General features: G+C 44.7%; 1 protein-coding gene across 1 annotated transcript; it reads left to right on the top strand.

Annotated features, from left to right (window-relative positions):
* Positions 1 to 647: 647 nt before the first annotated feature.
* T265_04692 (hypothetical protein) lies at positions 648 to 18,421 on the top strand (the record flags this gene model as incomplete). Its single annotated transcript, XM_009169496.1, has 5 exons — positions 648 to 749; positions 6,626 to 6,829; positions 14,063 to 14,177; positions 16,017 to 16,726; positions 18,146 to 18,421. The coding sequence occupies 5 exons, from the start codon at positions 648 to 650 to the stop codon at positions 18,314 to 18,316; spliced, it is 1,302 nt and encodes a 433-aa protein (XP_009167760.1).
* Positions 18,422 to 18,671: the final 250 nt, after the last annotated feature.

The raw sequence follows: 18,671 nt of genomic DNA on the forward strand, positions 1-18,671 counted from the left end.
TCGAAAGTATTTTGAAATCCGAGCATCTAATGCTTTACAGGTGACATCCGGTTTGTGCAGTCTAGCTAGCAGTCAGACAATTATGCCTTGGGTCAGACCACTCTTCTAAACTTTAGTGAGTCGGACAACTAAGCTACCGGCTCAGGGGAACGTCCCTGAAGAAGAACCCAGCAATGTCATCCACACAGTTCAGGCATTTGAGTCACGGGCTCGTAGCAAGTTCTCCTCAAAGGCCTTGTACCCACCGCTGATCAGTGGGACAGGATTCTGAGTCGAAAGCCAAGAGGGGGTGCATTAACCCAGCCCAGTTCCTCTCTAGAAAACCGGGGCGTTTAATTTGCCTTTGAAGCCATTCCTCGAAAGGCACCAAAATCCCTCTCATATTAGTCATCAAACAACGCAGAACAGTCAGCAACCCTTCACCTCTCCTGATCATTGCCCCGTGTGCAAACTGTCGGATGGCAAAATAAATAAAAATACCCCTTACTGAATTCCAAAGATATGTTCCCTGGCTCCGATTTTGGAGGTCGTTGCTTGTAACGCCCTGCATGAGTGATCCCGATCCCATCTGATCTCCGCTGCAGGTCCACGTGAACATCCAACTGACCCGAGGCTGAACGCGATCACGCATCGGCACGCGAGGATCCATGCAATTAACCCAAAAATCCGCTGCACACAGAATCGCACATCCCCTTTCTGATCGCCTCAACCACGGCTTCCGTTACGGGGCGTTCCAGAAACAGCAGTATGTAAGTTCAGTGAGGGCAGGGTAATGCACAGCCCAGTCTGATGGCACATCTACTAATGTTCTCTCCATTCTATGTACCGTCCCTTCTCACTAGCACGCAAGCCCACCAGCAAATAAGGACAAACTTACCCAAAACACATCTATGACGGGTTCTTTTTAGCCCACTCAACCCGTCCCTCGGATTTGACCATTTTGGCGGATTTTCAGTTTGTCCTCGTCACAAACTCAAAACGTCTCTTTACAGACCACATTTGCATAAAATAACTCTATGAAGGAAATCTAACGCCATAACAGCGATACAAGTAAATCGATCCGGTTTGCACAAACACTGTGTTTCTGAGGTGCAGGTTGCAACTTACCCATATAGAGAACCCCGCAAAATTATTATTTCCACTTGTACTCTCCCTGCACATGGCGCCGAACTGTCCAGAGCCACGCAGACTGAATTGATTTTCAATTTTCGTTCAAGTTGAACTCAATGCTCAATGAAAGTTTCTTGATTCTTCGTAGGTTGTTCACTGAGTTTAGCAGTTGACTTTTATAGGCTTGTCACCATTTGAGGGGACATCTGCAGTTCACTGCTAGGCGGGTGGCTTCCCTCCGCCTGCTTGCGCATATACGGGTTCCGACGAGTAGTCTTGAGATATAACTTGATTGACTACTGAGCATCATATCGCACTTGGTGTAATACTGGTTCGATCGCGAACCATGGTGCGTGGTGGTCCGTCTTCCGCGGTTTTACTGGCTGAGGGCTTACCTTCTATTTTTAGTTAGCTCCTTCTACATCTCGACTGGGGCTTATAACTGCGACCGGGTTAGTTGATTTGCTCTAAGCATTCAAAGATTTCTGGCTGTTTCGGCAGTCAGATTCGGTCATCCTCAATAGGAGCTGCGAATTTCGGTTCAACTGAGTCATCGAAGTATTTCGGTTCATTTCCGTTCATTTTCCTCCTGTTCCTCTTTTTGCTAGGCGTTTGGCGGTTCAGGGCTTACTTTGTCCTCATGAGGTGATAGACAGGGCTAATCTCATTGTGTCTGTTTATCGCACCGTCAGCTGAGTATCACGCCTCCATGAATTTGCGTTCTTTCTTTGTTCATGCTTGTTCTAGTACGCTCACGTGTTTCTGGTCAAATTCATGTCTTTCCTAGGCTTCGCGTGACAGAAAAAGAGAGTTATTTGTGTATTCTAGTATCAAGCTCGTGGTCGCTGATGCTGGTGGACAGCTTCCTCTCTGTTTGTTCCGAGTAGTGTTTTTCGCCATTCTTGTATTGGATTTTGTAGACAAAACTTATAATTTTGTTTCCACCCTTGTCTCAATAGTGCCCTTTGCAGCTTATTTGTAGGTCCTTGGGTCACCCTTATCTCACAAAGTCATATCACCTTTGTGGTCAGCTCCGAAATTCCTTGACGTATGGCAATGTCACCTTTTTGCTTGTGCTTTTGTTCGTCGGGTTAGTTGGAATGCAGTGGGTCCTAATTCGCTTTATTAGAATCCGTGTGCAGGTGCATCTGTAATATTTTGTTAGTTTATTATCTGATCTGTATGCGCGGCCTTTCCCTTACAGTTCGCGCTCTATCCTGCGCGCCAGCAATAGCTCATTCTCCGGGAAATTTTTACGCCAAACTCCACCCCGGAAGCAATGCCAGTGAGTCTGTACAGTTTCACTGCACATCGTGATCCTGAGATTCAAGCCACCAGTTATCTGCATGGAGGATTTCTCCAATTCATCTCGCTTGTTGTGACTCTGGTCAATAATCGAAATGTCCATTGCCACGGAGCCTCAGCACTGGTCTTCAGGCTTAGTTCAATTCCATCAGCTGGATCACTCCAACAATGTTGATCACCCAAACCATTGTTCAAGTTGCTGATTTTCCGCAATTTGCAGCTTTCTTATCAAGTCCAACTCAGGGTGCCCCAATTTTTCTATGCCCCATTGTGTTCCTGCCCGACAACATAATGCCTGAGCTTGATATGTTTCCCAAAGGAGAGAAAAACTATCAATTGTGCTTCCCCGCCTCCGATGTTCACCGCCTTTTAAGCACGCTATTTTAGGCATTATCGTGTCTGAGTCACGTGATTCAAACCATCTATGTCATTCTTTCGTTCCTGCGCGGTCCTGAGTACTCACAAATTGCATCAGTTTTGCATCTCTTTTGGTTGTATCATTTTGATCATGCTATTCAGCAACTTGGAATAAGAATATGGAGACTCCTCACCCAGAAATCTGCTGTATCCAAGCTCCCATACTCTAAAAGTACGGACCCAAGCACTTTTCACATATGGTCTGGTACTTAATCTCAATTTAGGCACATCCAGAAGAAGGTGGCCGACTTACAAACCCTCCAGCAACAAACGACATATACGACATATCGCTCATCACTATCCTGGCCACACAGTATGTAATTTCCTGACATAAACTGTCGGGTTGATATTGGCAACAGGCCTCAAATCATAGGGTGACATCCAAGCCTTAATGGAACTCTGTCTTCAGATAATTCCGCCGCCGGTAATCGTTAGCCTCCCCAGAGAAGGCGGACCATTGTGAAAGGTTTTGACCCCGCTCAAGACGCCTCGGACAGCGTTGTACACTGCCGGTAATATTCAATAGCTAAACTATGCTCCATTTTAGTGGAAATGAAAATCAGGTTCCTTCCCAGGCCGATCAGTCAAGCGATAATTTCTAACCAGAATAAACAAAGCTATACCTAACCACCATTGATGTTTTATTTGGCTTAACGATTTTAGGTAGGAATGGGAAACCAATATTTTCAGTGATGTTTGTCATTTTCACGATGATCCAAGGTATCAGACAGTCTAACAATCCCGAATTGAAGCATGCCACATTCTGAATCTATCACAAACCGAAATTCCAAATAAATCCACATTTCCTTGAGTCCAGTGACTTCAACTGACAACTAACATGAAGTTTAACGTTTTTCGTGGCCATGTGGTCATCCCCACAACTGTTTTCAGTAATTTCATCCAGATCCGGCATAAAATTCTGCACTCCAGGTCAAACGTTTTTCCGTACCAACCCACCATAATTTCACCCCGCTAGATGTGCGTAATTTCACGCACAAATGAGCACCATGAGCAAACCGTAAATGCCTACACAACGAAGCGCCAAGTCTGGGGACCAAACTCCTAAGCGTAAGGGTTTACCTGTAACTAGCGAGCACAAGAGACCTCATTTAACCACAAAAGTGCCCGTAAAAGGGTCAATATTCCTTTGAATGTACCTCTCTAATAGAAATAGGGCCACCAGAGGCGGACGCCTTTCACTCAATGTTTTGCGCCCGACGAGTGTGTGAATCTCAGTGGTGTATTGCCCATTATTTATACCGACGCCATCTAGAGACTTTTAGCGGGGCAACTTGGGTTCGTGAGCGTGCCGAAGAGGATGCGCCGAAAGGATGCTGCATGCACACCGTCTTTAGGTTCAACTGGACGAGACTCGTGGTCGTTTAGAAATGTGGATGAGCTGTGGTTATGGAGCTTCAGAGCTTGAATCAGTAGTGCTGTGTAAGCATTGCTTGTTTAGGTGGGTCTCCTCTCATCAGTGTACAGGAAGTGTGAGAAGATAGCGGGATGCTTCCTACACCAGAGCGAGGGTTCATCCAGTGCGTCGTCTTACAGTACAAAAGCCCGAAAATGTGCCCGAAGCATGAAAAATAACCCGCGCTTTTCTCGAGACAGTTCTGAAAAAATCCGGCCCCTCGAATATAACGTGGCTTATATTACTTCAAGGACAAGTTGAAGTGTATTTGCGGCAGAAAATAATCACAGCGTAGTAACATATACTGGTCCTGGGGACGGCAACGTGTCATAGACCTCATATGAGTGATCCTGCTGTCGTTCAGTTCAATTTATCAATGTCTTTGGTTAACAGTGGGCCGCGCAGCCTCCGAAATTACAGGGAATTGAGTCCAACAATTATGGCGGTTGTTACGGTGAGGGTTTTTTGAACGGTAACGGGCAACGTCTCTGGTTCATGCCACGACACGATTACCAGAACAATCGCGAATATCACTGACAAGCCAGGTCCCTTTTTTGTTGCGGTGTGGGACATGAGAAAACTGCAGGGTTGAGTGCTACTACTCCGGGGCATGAGAAACAGAAACCATGCACAAGCTATCGATAGAGATCTTTACAAACGTTGAACTCCTCCCATTTTCAGCTTTGTCTTTACGGGGAGATCGCGAAGTTGTGTGCAACCTAGGCAGTAACTGGAGTGATGACAAGCTCTGGACGATAACACAGGTTTGTTTACACCAATGAGGTTACGCAGAAGACTTTTGAGGTACTAAAGCTCTCCAGAGTCGCGCATCAACAAGGTCATAAAACGTGAGATATTTTCGCGACCGCTTCACAATCATGGGTGACAGTGGTACCGGTGCATGAGGGATCCAAGAGTGTTTTCGGAACCTATCAACCAGATTACCCAACGAAATAGTGACACGAAATTTTGAGGAGGCCCGTTCATTTCAGCAACCTTCAGTTTAAGGAAGAAGCAAGTTTATCAGTGACAGGGACGACGACTTGGGACTATTCCGTTTTCCTTGACTCGGTGAGAGAAGGGGACCGCCAGAATTTGCAAGCCCGTAAACTTAATTCCCAAAAAGCACTGCCAGATAGTGCTATATTCCAGTTCATTGAAATGTAGAAGCATTGGCAGCTAGCAGTAAAACGCGCACATGAGACGCAGTTTGGGTTCAGGCGACGCTCATCGACCGCCACTGTACTGTCTTCCATACGCCACTGTGCATACTTACAACCCATCCTTGATTACTGTTTGCAGGCGTCAACCGAACGCAACGGGATAGATAGTGGAACAAGTGAATAGTCTACTGACTTGGGGCGAGAGGAGCTTGAGGATGGAGGGTTTATTTTTGATAAGGGGCTATGGTCATTGAGGTTACGCTCAATGGTACCAAATTTGATACCAACTCATAGGCTTCTAAGACAACCTTCTATTATGTGCATATCTCAATTGAGGCAGAATACGATGCTCGGAGTCCACCAGCTCACTTTCTTGAAGATTCAGGTGTGAATAGAGCTCCACAGCAGCTACTTCAGTAACGGCGTGACGGAAGCCCTCGGTAAACTGCCAGAAAATACCATAGGAGAGCCGTAGACTCGTTTTGATGTTTTGTCCGAAACTCATCCAAAAATTATTCCGCAGACGTTATATATGGTGATTATCTCACTAAGCATCCACCCCTAATGGAATAGCACTCTCTTTCATTCTGGTGAATATGTGCACACCTTGGTGCCATATGAACCCGCTGTTATTGTGAGTAGCCTTGGCCAAGCTTACTGATAGATACTTCCGGTTTTCCATTTGTGAGTTCGCCCTCGGACTCCCCCTACAACATTCCTTTCACTGTAGTTGAGGGCTTGGTAGGTGGGATGTTAGTATGATGACCAGGAGCCAGAGGTGTTTTGGGACAGTCCAGTAACAGCCGAGGATTGCCCACTCCAAGATTCCTCCTGTCCGCCTAAACACACTCCTTCGAATCCTATACAGCATTTTGTCCTCAATTATGTCACCGCGGTTGGCGCATTGCCTCGCTTCCTAGGTCTTTCGGTGTAAGACTAGGCGATTTGTCAGGTGTCAGTGCCTACACAATTCTGAGAATTTTGGATCATATCGAGCTGAAAACCTGAACGAATTTTGCGTGGCCATCGTAACACTGTTACTCTGACCCTGATTGGAATTGTCCAGCATTGTAACCTACTCGCAATACCGCTGCCTTGGCGGGCGAGTCAGGACTTGTTACAACAATGGTCCCGCCAAGCATTCAAATTCACTCGAACTGAATTGACACCACATTCTGCTGCATGGATGCTGAAATGCACTGTCACCGCGTGCTAGGTAACGCGGCAATATGAAATAGGCAACATGGACATGGGAAAAAGTGAATTATTCGCCGATGCAGCAGCAGTGTGGAAAATGTTGGATGAAATGGCGGTGAATGATCCAGTTGGATATAGGGCATTTATAGAGAAGAATCTCAAAGAAGGACGAAAGACGGCCTCTCCTCCATCGGTAAAATTCGTAATCAAAGCGAAAATGAAAGTAAGCAACCCGTAACCGGAAATCATTTGACCTTCTTCCTACATCACCTTTCGAAACACTATAAGGCCTAAATTCGGGAATCAAATTTCGTTGATGACGTATTTAAAGCTATAGACCAGTCACCTTCAGCTACCAGAAGTGACTGAAACAGAATGATGCTATTATCACAGCGTTCACGAACCAGTTCGTGAACGTTGCAGTACAGATGGCAAAGTTAACTACTTACCCTTCACTCGAAACAAGGGCAGTTACAATGAACGCTTGCACAGTATCGGGAGCCATAACAAGGCAAAACTAAGTTATGAATCCGTGTCCCAAGCAAAGTTCTCTGCCGTACAAATAGCCGGAACATACGGTTGCTGAATGGTGGTTTTGTAAACGGTGAAAAGTTGTCAGTTCAGTAACAGTGAAGTGCGATAAGACGGTGTTTACGCCGTTGAAATTTAATATTGAAATACCGTCAAAGGAAAGTTATTCACCCGTTCAGTAGCTGTCGTATAAGGTTATTCAACGGTTACTTAACACGAAACCTTGCTGAGAGTTGGTTTCCTAACTTCAGTGTACCTATAAAATATGGTCATTTAGTGGTTCTGTTGGTGCGGATAACCACAATAGAATTGCACCGGGTGGTTATTAGGTAGTTATTTAGGCGCCATATGATCTGATGCTTGTCGGAGTATAGAGCGGTGTGTGATAAAAAACTATCAACCTTCTCACCTGTACGAATACGTCACTATGGAACAGCTGGGTGGGCCGCTGGTTCACAAAAATATCAGAAGTTATTTTATCACCTACAAGAACAGTAGATATGCGGAGTAACTTGTCGACTGATTGGAAATGATTGTAATAGGCTAAGACTAAATCCATTCTATGTACATTTTTATTATTTTCTTCACATTAAGGCTTTCAGATAGCACGACAAAAAGGCATCAGAGTCGAAGATTCATGTTGTTCGATCGAACATCATGATCATGATTACGTGGTTACAATGGTCACCTCCAAACATTGGCCATCATTCAATGGATTCCTGTCGTTATCGCTTTTGAATGCGGCTTCACCGTTTTGGCGAGAACATCAAGGAGAATGACACAATGCAATTATCCACATTTCGTAATGTGTGTAGTAAAGAAATGAAATGGCAATTTTTGCTCTGTTTCGAGCTTGTTGAGCGACCATTCCCGAATGGAACTTCCCATCAGTTATCATATGGATGTCTCGTCGTTTATGGTTCCATATAATGTAAAGTTTATGCAGCATCGAATCCTTCTTTAAATAGGAAGCGAACAGGACATCTGTGACACTTCTTCGGTGCCCATCTACCGTATCCCCAGAAGGAAGCACGAGGGCTAGGATACTGCCAGGTTGCTCATTCGTAGACAATGGAAGCCGAGAGGCAGATGTCAGGTTCGAACCACGGATCAGCAAATTCAAGCTCCAAACACTGAGTCATCTCGCCCCATTTTTCAAACAGAATGATGAGTGAAGATTGATCACAAGCAGGTTAGATCAATACTGTTTTAAGGATGGTTGAAAGGATGGAGACGACAACGCTGAAGTGGATGGAGCTGACGAGGAAGATCAGCGTTCCTTCTAAATGCTCCGTAAAATTGCGCCAGTGTCAAAACACCCATCGCTAATAGGCACATTTCATTCCATGCGGTGTAGTAACATTTGTTGACCAACGTGCAGGATGCACAGCATAAATAATCCGCTCGTATTATGTGGAAAAAAGCTTGTCAAAACAATGGACCAATCAACCATAACTTTACGCCATACTTAATGATCCTACTAAGCGATCCAACTACAGACTTCCAACATTCGCATATTTCATGCTTTTCTATAATTTATCTCAGCGTTAAACGCAGCTACGCGGTTCTGAGCGTATCACACCATACATATCTACACGTTAGCCGAACGGATAGTAAAAAATTACTAAGTAATGAGTCAATCCATATAATTTACGGGAAAATACTAAAAAAGGTACGCCAATCGGTACACAACATAGTAAAATACGACAAGCTCTATCTTGCTCCAGGAATTCAAAACTCAAAGAATAAGGTTCTTCTTGTGCAGAAAATGTCAACAACGTTGGAGAGCACATCTTACAGACGCTCATAGTAAACAGTGAGCCCCAGTTTGAAGAGCACACATTCTTTATTTTTGTTACTAGCAATCGTCATCGTCGATTTATTGATCACTGCTGCACTCCAGTGACATCCACTCACGCGGCTTGCACGTTCGATATACAAAAGCCATCGCTATTTCAGAAAAGCGCCCTTGAACTCAAAAGCTCTCACTGTGACGATGAGTCCTGTGTGCGTTGTCAAAATCGTGGCTTGTTATACATACAGCACTCCCACGTTCAAAGCAACGACTTCCCCTGTTTAGGCTTGGGCAACCTGGCAGTATCTCAGCCAAAGTCCCTTCTATGAGTGGCATGGCAGCTGGGCACCGGAAGGGCGTTACAGATGAACAATTTATTCTATTCTCCACAAACATTCATCAATGCCGCCTGGCAAGCTACGTCCCCTGATTAGCCTGCCGTTTAGTATATACAGTAGTCGCTCTCACGGTTTCCCATGTGTAAGTTCAGTTTAGTCGGGCTTAGTTTTTCTACCACAAGTGGTGCACCAACGTAGGGCATTTGCAGGTGCTTCAGTTTTACTCATTGAAGTCAGAAAAATTAGGGATTCAGTCACGTGGCCGATCAACCGCTCGTGGTTGAACGGCTAAGTGTTCACACGACTAGCTAGGGGATCGCGGGTTCGAAACCCCCCAATGTTCCGTGAGACTGATAATTTCCATTAGGGATGAAACAGATGTACAGTGCTTTTCGACTTTTGGGCACAGACTGGCTTCACTTAAAGGGAGAACTCTCTACTGAAAATAAGATAATGAAAACGGTGAGATGGAGCCAACGAGTAAGCTGTCACCCTGAGTATGACTTTAAATATGACTGTTATCGATTCGTCTCATGCAAGTGGCAGCTTCATGACTGTGTGAAACCTGCCAATCAGTACACCAGCCACGGTGGGTTTCGGCACACATGGGTGAACTCGTGTGCAAGTATTCGAGAGTAGGGTTGGGGATTCAGCAGACGCCAAACCCAATTTGTTTCAAATCGTGATTATCAGCCTGTTTTTTCTATGCTTCTCTCAACATATCAGGAAAGGATATGCATTCTACGAAGTAATACTGCCTCCAAACAAATGCTATCCAGTAGTGTTCATAGTACTCATAAGTAGCAAATATCGAGGATCCGGGTACTGATGTTTACCAATGGAATACAATAAAAATGAATTCTGTTGAGAACAGTGTTATTTTATTGGTAATTACGATTTCGTTAGAGAAATGCTTTATGATTGGTTTCAGGATAGCTCTAAGAATGTCGGGAAAATTTTGTCACTTTGAAGTCAGTTTATGGTCGGGTTCCGGAGAGTTCATCCATGTGGATTGCTAGACAGTTGGCACTTTGACCAATGTTTCAAGACTTAAATATGAACTATGCGTTCGCCGAGTGGTTTCACATCTGGGAAATTCAAGTTTGTTTTTTTTAGTCAGCTGTTGACTAATTCAGACGAAACGATAATTATTGACGAGTGATTAGATTGCTCATTGATTATCTCGGAACGACCAACAGTTATCAGTTCTTGCGCTTGATGGAATCCCCAAAAGTCCACCAACACAAGTGCCTTTTTCTTCATTGAAGCTGATCAGGCTGGCTAAGAGGCCTCGGGCACGTGGTCTTTTGATGAACATTTTCAAACTGTTACTTCTGAACCCCGCCTCCGCTGACCGGTTTGTACCGTTTCAATCATCACATTCATTCACCTTCGTTTGCGTGATGTTATGCCTACTGCTTCTTTTAAACTTGCTTCCATCAGCTACCGTTTGTAAGTTGGAACCCCTAATTCTACGGTTATCACTTTCCACAAGGTACAAACCAAGTTCTCCATCTGAATGCAGTGTTTCTTTTACACAAAAGAGCATACCTTTTGTCTAGTTTCAAGTGATTTTCTGTCACGCCTTTTCAAACTCTCGTTTGTGAGAATCGTTCACATATTTTTTCCAAAGTAGGGGCCACCCGCATCCACGAATGCAGAATTCAACAGTTGCGCGAAACGTTGGGTTTTAGAAAGTTGATTCTTTCTGACGAATGCACGATGGCTTGTATTTCAAGTGGACTTAGTGTGTACTAGAAGATATAACTCAAGCAGTTATGTGTATATGTACTGAATACTGTTCGTCATCCGACCCCACAGTAGGGCACGTCAGCACTCTGTTCCAGCAATTTCAAACATTGCTAATATGACCGACTAAAACAGCTTCCAAGTACTCGATCGATGAACCTCACCCAAGGAAGCAAACTTTTAGGAGACCCTTCATCACGTCCGGGGTAGGCTGTTGTCGCGAAGAATAGCAGGAAACCTTGCCCCGCAACCGGAATTCAGGCGTAATACGTATATCATCCTCTACTGAGATATCATGAGATATCAAGGAGACTAATTGGTCATTCCACACAAGACATTTGCCTGAAAGTTAAACACGCAAGTATATAGCAGGGCCAAACAAACTGGACTGTAGAAAGTCAGTTAGACTGTTCGATCACAAAATCCACCAATGTCTAAACCTGATCATTTTCAATGATGGTGAATTAGCTATACAGTGCTTCTCGGTTTTTCAACACAGACTGGTTTCACTTACTGGACGAAATCTCCACAAAAATTCCCAGATATCCTCACACTACTAGCGATCTATAAGTAGCTCAGGGGAAGAATAAAGTTTACCAGATAGGGGACGTTTGCATTTGAAAAGTCGTCGCTCGAGGAGCCAGTCAACATGTGTGATCGCGTGATGTAGATCACGCGGTTGAAGGATGAACATAGATTGGCTTCACATGCAGGACGAAATCTCCACAAAAATTCCCAAAGCTGCTCACACTACCAATAATTCATTGTGTTTTCTTCATCTAACCCATAACAGGGCTGGTTTATTTACTAACGCAAGGAGAATAGTCGTTACCATGAAAACCGGTCAGCATTGTACTCTCTTTAAGACGGCCAGTTTAAAACCTTTGTCTAATGCAAAATGTTTGGGCTTGTAAGCCGTTTCGCAGCTTACAAAACAAGAACCAATAGTGTATCGGTGTCAGCATGAACTTTGTCGCCAACTGTCACTGATGGACTGTTGCCATCTGGTACATCAGTGGAATTCTCTTTCTCGCGTAAGTGTCGAAGCAATGTCACGTAAAGTGAGTTCTGAAAACATGGCCAAGGTTTTGCTTTTTGTTTCTTGCCATTTTTTTATTTTCCTACTCTTTCGATCCCCATCCAGGAAATCGATACTTTCCTAGGTTTACTGGTTAGTGTTTTCATACGTCGTAGCCAGGTTAGGCACTGTCGACCTCTCGGTCATATGGCTGGGAAAAGAGCTCTGTGGGGCTGACGGTCTTTTGGCATACGGAGTACATATTCCACCCAGCGCAACCTATGAATCGTGAGTAATTCCTCTAGTGCGGTAGAGTTCCTTCTTCCTAAGACCATCTGGCGTACTTCAGCATTACTAATCCGATATTCCCACCAGACCTGACCAATGCTTTGGAGTCACTCATAGTCAAACACTGACATCTTCCTTATGTCCCCTGCGCGTTAGGGGCACAAAGAGTAGCTTCCTTATTGTGTAATTTGTTTTCATGGTGTGTATAAAGTCATCTTCTTTGGAATTTAAAGAATAAATAACAAGGATCGAATAGATATTTATCAACTGTATTGCAACCAAATAGATGCCCTAATTTACGATATATATATATGTATATGTACATATATTATATGACCAGATTCATCGTAATCATGACCAGAGACAGCATAGTCACTGTTGACACTGAGATTTTACTGCTGAGCAACAACAGCATTTATTCGGCCATATCGATATCCTTAAAGTGAACAGAAGATAGTAGAGTAGATGAAAGTCTATTGCAAGCATTCTGACCTTCCTGCACATTCAAACGCCCCATCTGGAAAGAAACGTACAGCGTGNAAAAAAGTGGACGGGGAAGGTATTTCGTGTTAGCCTACCACAATTATTTCCAAATATATACACCTCCGGACGTTCATTCACCTAATCAGAATAGAAACTGACATAAAAATGAACTTCAGTGGTATCGGCTAGCAGCCAAATTTTGCAAAGCCTCTAACCGTTCATAGGTAGAATCAAACGGTCCCTATCCCGGATGGATGACATCACCCAGACGTTTGAATTTCATATTTGTCTGGGAGATCAAAGCTTGGCCGCCTTTTTGCTTGTGCTTTTCTGATTTTGACGCGAACGACAACACCGCTTCCAACAAAAAATTGTTCAGCATGCACAGTTCATGGCCTGACCGCCACAGCTTTTGACATTGGACGTATTGTTTGAGTGAAGTCCGTGTTACACAGCTGAACACTCGCTTTATAACGGATTCGCCGATACCAGGCTTCACGAGCTATGGTTTTGAGATAAAGGCTCTGAATACGTTTCAGTTTGGCTGCTGACAGAGGCTACGTTTCACGGGCATTCATCAAAACGATCCGTGCAGTATTCTCTGTGTACCACATAGCCCTTGGGAACATGTCACAAAAGGAACGGCTCGTTTTCCATCGAGACCGGGCTAGAAGTAAGCGCCACTGTTAGCCAAGACCCTAGGACGCACACAGAAGGTCGAAACAAACTGTTTGCATCACGACCAAATGTGAAATCGCTGCACGTTTGTACACCGAGCTTTCTCTTTCATCTCATGTTCCAGTGAGAGGTGAGCGCATGAACAGAGCCGTTCGCGCACCGCTCTTTTGAATGAATGATTAAACGGTCTGGATAAGTACTACGAGTGGACTAGTGATAGTTGTTCGGTCCGTTTTAAACAGTTGATGAAAAAATGGACTAGACCAACTCATGGATTTAGTGTTAACCTTCAGAAACTGCATACCGCCCTCGTCGTAACCAGAGGTATTACTAGGACCATCCATGATACAGTATGTCAAACTTTTTGCCAGATGCGCCACTTGGATGTAAGGCTTGTCACAAGCATCGTAATAGTCCTTGAATTCTCCCCGATACTGGCGCTGGACGCCATTTCCCCTCCCCTCAGATGTGAGACACTGTTTTTGGATAAATGCGAGGGCGGTCTGCAGAGGTTGTCGACCGTACCTACTCTCGCGTCCCTATACTGTCGACTTTCTGTATTTCATCACACTTCAGGAAGCCAAACGACTGCTGATTGTAAACTACTGCGAATGGGCAGCCGTCCCAGACTCCAAATCAGAAACCAGCCCCATTATTGTCAAGTGTGGCGACACCTTCCCGTTGGGAGAGGGTAAGTCAATATGTGATGAATATGGTTTCATTTTTTTTCGCTTGACCGCATGCAGATGAAGGTGATTTTTCCGTTTTCTCACTCCCGCTAACAAGCTTCCTAACTCTGCCCAGTTTAAAATCTTTTAAGCAACCACGGGACTCTTTGAGTTGGAGTTTCAGAAGCAGGTTTGAATACTGAAGCAATTGCGATTAGCTTTCTTGGCTTAGGTGAAGCACAAATCCGGAGGTCACTGGGATTGTTTCAACCTCACTTCATTCTGACCTCCATGAGTTGGACGAAATTTGGTCGCGAAACCTTTGTGTGTATGGTACACTGACCTCCGCATATTCTAAAGGAGAAAACTCGATCCTTGCTCGAATCGTATGTTACCACACCCAGTTATTCGTACGACACAGCTGAGCGAAATTCAGCTGTGTGCGTGGATCATTTTTGTAGAGTTAGCAAAAGCCATGAACTAATGCCACATGTGACTCAATGGAAGTTCGGACCAATCAGTAGAGCAAAGGATGCAGTGTCGTTCCTTAATAGAAATTCCGTGTCTGAAGAGTCTTCCGCCTGTCCTAGAAAAGCTATTCCGATGAGTCTAAACCGAACAAGAAGGGGAGCACTGGACTCAAGTTTCGCACCCCCCCCCATTGGAGCCTATCGGCAGTACATCTCCTTGGTCGTTCCCGGGTGTGAACACCGGACATTTGACATGCGAAGCGAGCGCGTTGCTACCAGTCCACAAGATGACGTTGAGTGCACCTGAGCTATCAAGTCAGAAAAAATGTTTGTGTTCACACTTGGGTGGTGTAATTTTAAAGCTAACTGAATCAGCTGGATCATGAATTATGTGTGCATTTCGTACCAATTTCTAAAGTGGTTGTCAAACTACTCATCATCATCAGCCGAATCTATAACACCCGTGTATTTGCCATACAGTGGTTCTGGCTGCCACAGTTACGTTCACCGATGAGTTGTGGAGGTGGGTTAGATAGTTGCGCACTGAAGGCAGTAGTTGATATGAGGGACGCATTAAACCAGGGTTTTTGGTAAACTTTCCATTGAGGAAATCGGGATAGAAAGGCATGCGTTGAAGGCACTAGCTTGGGTGGACATGTGCCACTGTGGATGTGACTGGGTCCTGTCTGACAATGTCTTTAACGATTGAAGTGTTCTTGCACCGGGTCCCCATCCAGGAAGAAAGCAATGACCAAACCTGCTGAGTTTGCTGGTAATGGTTTTTATACTTAGCCGTCAAGTCAACGTTTTATCTTCCATGGCTCGTTTCCACTCTTCACGTTGTTCCGCGAAAAGAGCCCTTTGAGGAGGCCGGTCGAGTGGCCCATGGAACACGTGATCAGCTCGACCCAAAGAGTGTAAACACTTCGTTAGTTGTGAGCCAGTTATTTCTTCTGTAGTCCGTTCGACGTACTACAGGTTTACTGATCCAATGTTCCCACGAGGACAGTGGAGAAAAAACAGTGAATGAATATGGAAACGGCGTTCAAGCGTGAACATATCCACTCTCTGAAACCTGATGGTTTCGGCGCTCCCAAAAGGCGCCAATGGGGTACTCGTATCACTCTTGCTTCGCATGCCAATCTACCGGGGTCGGACTCCAGCACAGCCCCAATACGAGCGACACTCAAACTACGTGTCCCCCCTCGTTGGTACAAACCCTCTAGATTAATTGCATTGGGACAGGAAGAGGTTTGATCAAACTCCAACAACTATGCTCAGCTAGCAACACTACCTGCATGCAAAACAACTCGCGAAGCTTCTAACTTGCCACTGTTTCCAGGCAGTATTGTTGTACTACTCAACCGGTTAGCTATTTGTCTGTCTATTTAGACACAGGTATCGCAATGGCCTTCAATCCACATATCTTCACACAGCATGATTTTCCCGCCGACCTGGACGGCAGCAGTTCCTCCACCTTACCACAGGCCAAAACAAGACGAGAGGAGGACAGTCGATACCAACTGATTTGGTTAGGCTTACACTACTTGGAAATGGAAAAGAAAATGCCCACTATCGAGTCCAATAGCGTTATTTGCTCTTCCGCTCCACTTCGTCCGAAGATCCTCCGTCCCGTCGACAGGTACGGAACCAAAGAACAAATCCTCAACTCGCTTGGTTACTTTAATCATCTCTTGAGGAGTGAACAGAAGCGTGCAAAACAGGACTTTATGGATCCGGTGGGAGAAGCCGTGCAACAGATTCTGCACAACGCTAGTGAGAGTGGAGTAGGCCACGAAAATGTGACCGAATCGGAAGAGTTAGACGAACTGTATTTTTCCGAGAGTCAGCCGTTCAAACTGCCTCATCAGCACACCGCAGCGGATGCAACAACAACTGCCCGAAAGAAATCGAACGTCAAACTTATCGAGGAAATCGATGAAGCTTGTTCGAGTGAGGTAAAGCACAAAATTTCCTGGCATGCTGAAATTATCACGGCAATACAAAAGGAGACGTCAAAAAGTCATGCAAATAGACTGAAGCTCACGTTTGAACTTCCTGGGATAACTTCAAGTGAACAATGTGATTTGGACTTGACGGAGGTAGGTTCCTTGGTTACCAACAGCCATTTAGCCATGCGCATTGCGTACGTCACACCTGGTTGCTTTAGCTACTATGCTCCAAATCAGAGATATCAATCAACTTGTGGAATATAGTCAACAGGAAACTCCTTGTGACAAACTGAAGACATTCATGGATTCTACAAGCGGTTTCTAAATAGAAGGTACTTTGAAGATTCAGTCGACATTCCCTGAAATCGATCTTTGGTTAGATATCAGAGGAAGCTAAACGGCAGTTTGGTCCTCAGTGGAAAGATCTTAAATATCTGGTAGCTGGTGTGAGCGCCTTCTGGTGTATCTTTCACGAGATCATCGTCACAACTGTGAACCGACGTCCAAAGTGTTGTTCCGTATTTGGCAATGTGTTCCTCAGGGCGTTTTTTGTGTGCCTCGGCTCCATCCTAGCCTGTTCAACTCTATAATACAGGTTCTAAAACGGTGGAGCAAGTAGGCCAGATGGGGAAAAGGTTTAGAACATCTTCCCTCCATCAGCAGTGACCTGTCTTGGTAGAACCAAATTCCTTCTCTACCAAAGTGTGCTTGCTCTTAGGAGAGGAACAATATCGACATTCAACCGCAAAACGCATAAAAAACATGTAAGAAGGTTTCCACTCGAGGATCAAGTTGAAACGTGACCATTTGGCCACGCTACCTGAATTCTGTGATCCAAGGAAGAATGGTTCCACGTGCTGCCTGACAGTCACACTGCTAATAAGCAGCTCGTGACCGAGTAGTTTAGTGATCAACTAAGAACCTGGGGGTCTCCAGTCCGAAACTCCCTGAATATGCGGACTGTTGACGATTCCTAGTAAGGACAAAACAGCTTTGAAGTGCTTCTCAGCTTCTGAGTTGAGTTTGGCTTCGTTTATTGAACGAAAGCTCAACTGTATGAGAAATAATTCCAGAATTTTTTTAACCTAGTCATGTTTTTCGATGTGATATGGTTAACGATGTAGAACTTGTGAGCAGTCTCATTTCGCAATCAAGTAGCTGATGCCAAGAGTGGTTTAAAATGCAATAAAACTCTCTGAGCTTAGCACTACTGATCTGTCCCAACAAGGATGAAACAGGTAAACAGTGCTTCTCGGCTTATCAGCAGAAAAACTGGTCCAGCTGTAGCACCCTTCTCGTGCCAAGCTGCCATGCCACCCGAAGGGAGCACGAGGAATGAGCTACTACCCGGTTATCCAAGCATAGACAACAGGAGTCCAGATGCACAGGTTGGATTCGAACTACGAACCTTCTGGTCATTAAGTTAGCCTCTTAAACGCTCAGACGTTTCGAACTAGGAGATCTGCCTTATATTTTGGTTTGCCTGTCTGGATGAAAGTTATCAGCAAAGCTACGGTACATGCGATCATACCTACATGTTCCTAATGACAAATTTGTTCGCCGTTTCAGGAAAAACTCCTTTTGACCATACTGGATAGCAGATTAATAACCTATCAACCGCTGGAGGTTGAATTGCCGTGCAAAATCAATTACGAGAAGGCAGAAGCTAAATTTAATCCCAAACGTGAAAAGCTTCAGGTAATCGCTCCCATCCTACCATCTGCACCTACAACAGATTAACTCTGGAAGACTACCAAAGAACTTTGAAGCTTTCGACTCCCTCATTCCAATAACCGCGTTGTTTTACTGACCTTCCACAATCTCAATGCAATATGAAAACAGTTTTGTTCAATACATCTCTTCCGATTACACAGTAGTCTAATGGACAGGTAAAAAGGAATTTCTAAGGGATGCACACTTTGATGATGCGTCGTTCAAGCAAAACAGAGTATTCTTGAGTTTACTCAAAAACTCCTCGACAGCGCACCGCATGCTTCGCCTTTCTTGAGGCCCATCCTGGTTTTCGAAGTCACCGAGTTTCCCTCCACCTTAGTTTCAATTGCACTCTAATTGGGGAGATTTCGACAGCTACTCT

The sequence above is a fragment of the Opisthorchis viverrini genome, assembly GCF_000715545.1.
Source record: "Opisthorchis viverrini unplaced genomic scaffold opera_v5_81, whole genome shotgun sequence".
Classification (NCBI taxonomy): domain Eukaryota; kingdom Metazoa; phylum Platyhelminthes; class Trematoda; order Opisthorchiida; family Opisthorchiidae; genus Opisthorchis; species Opisthorchis viverrini.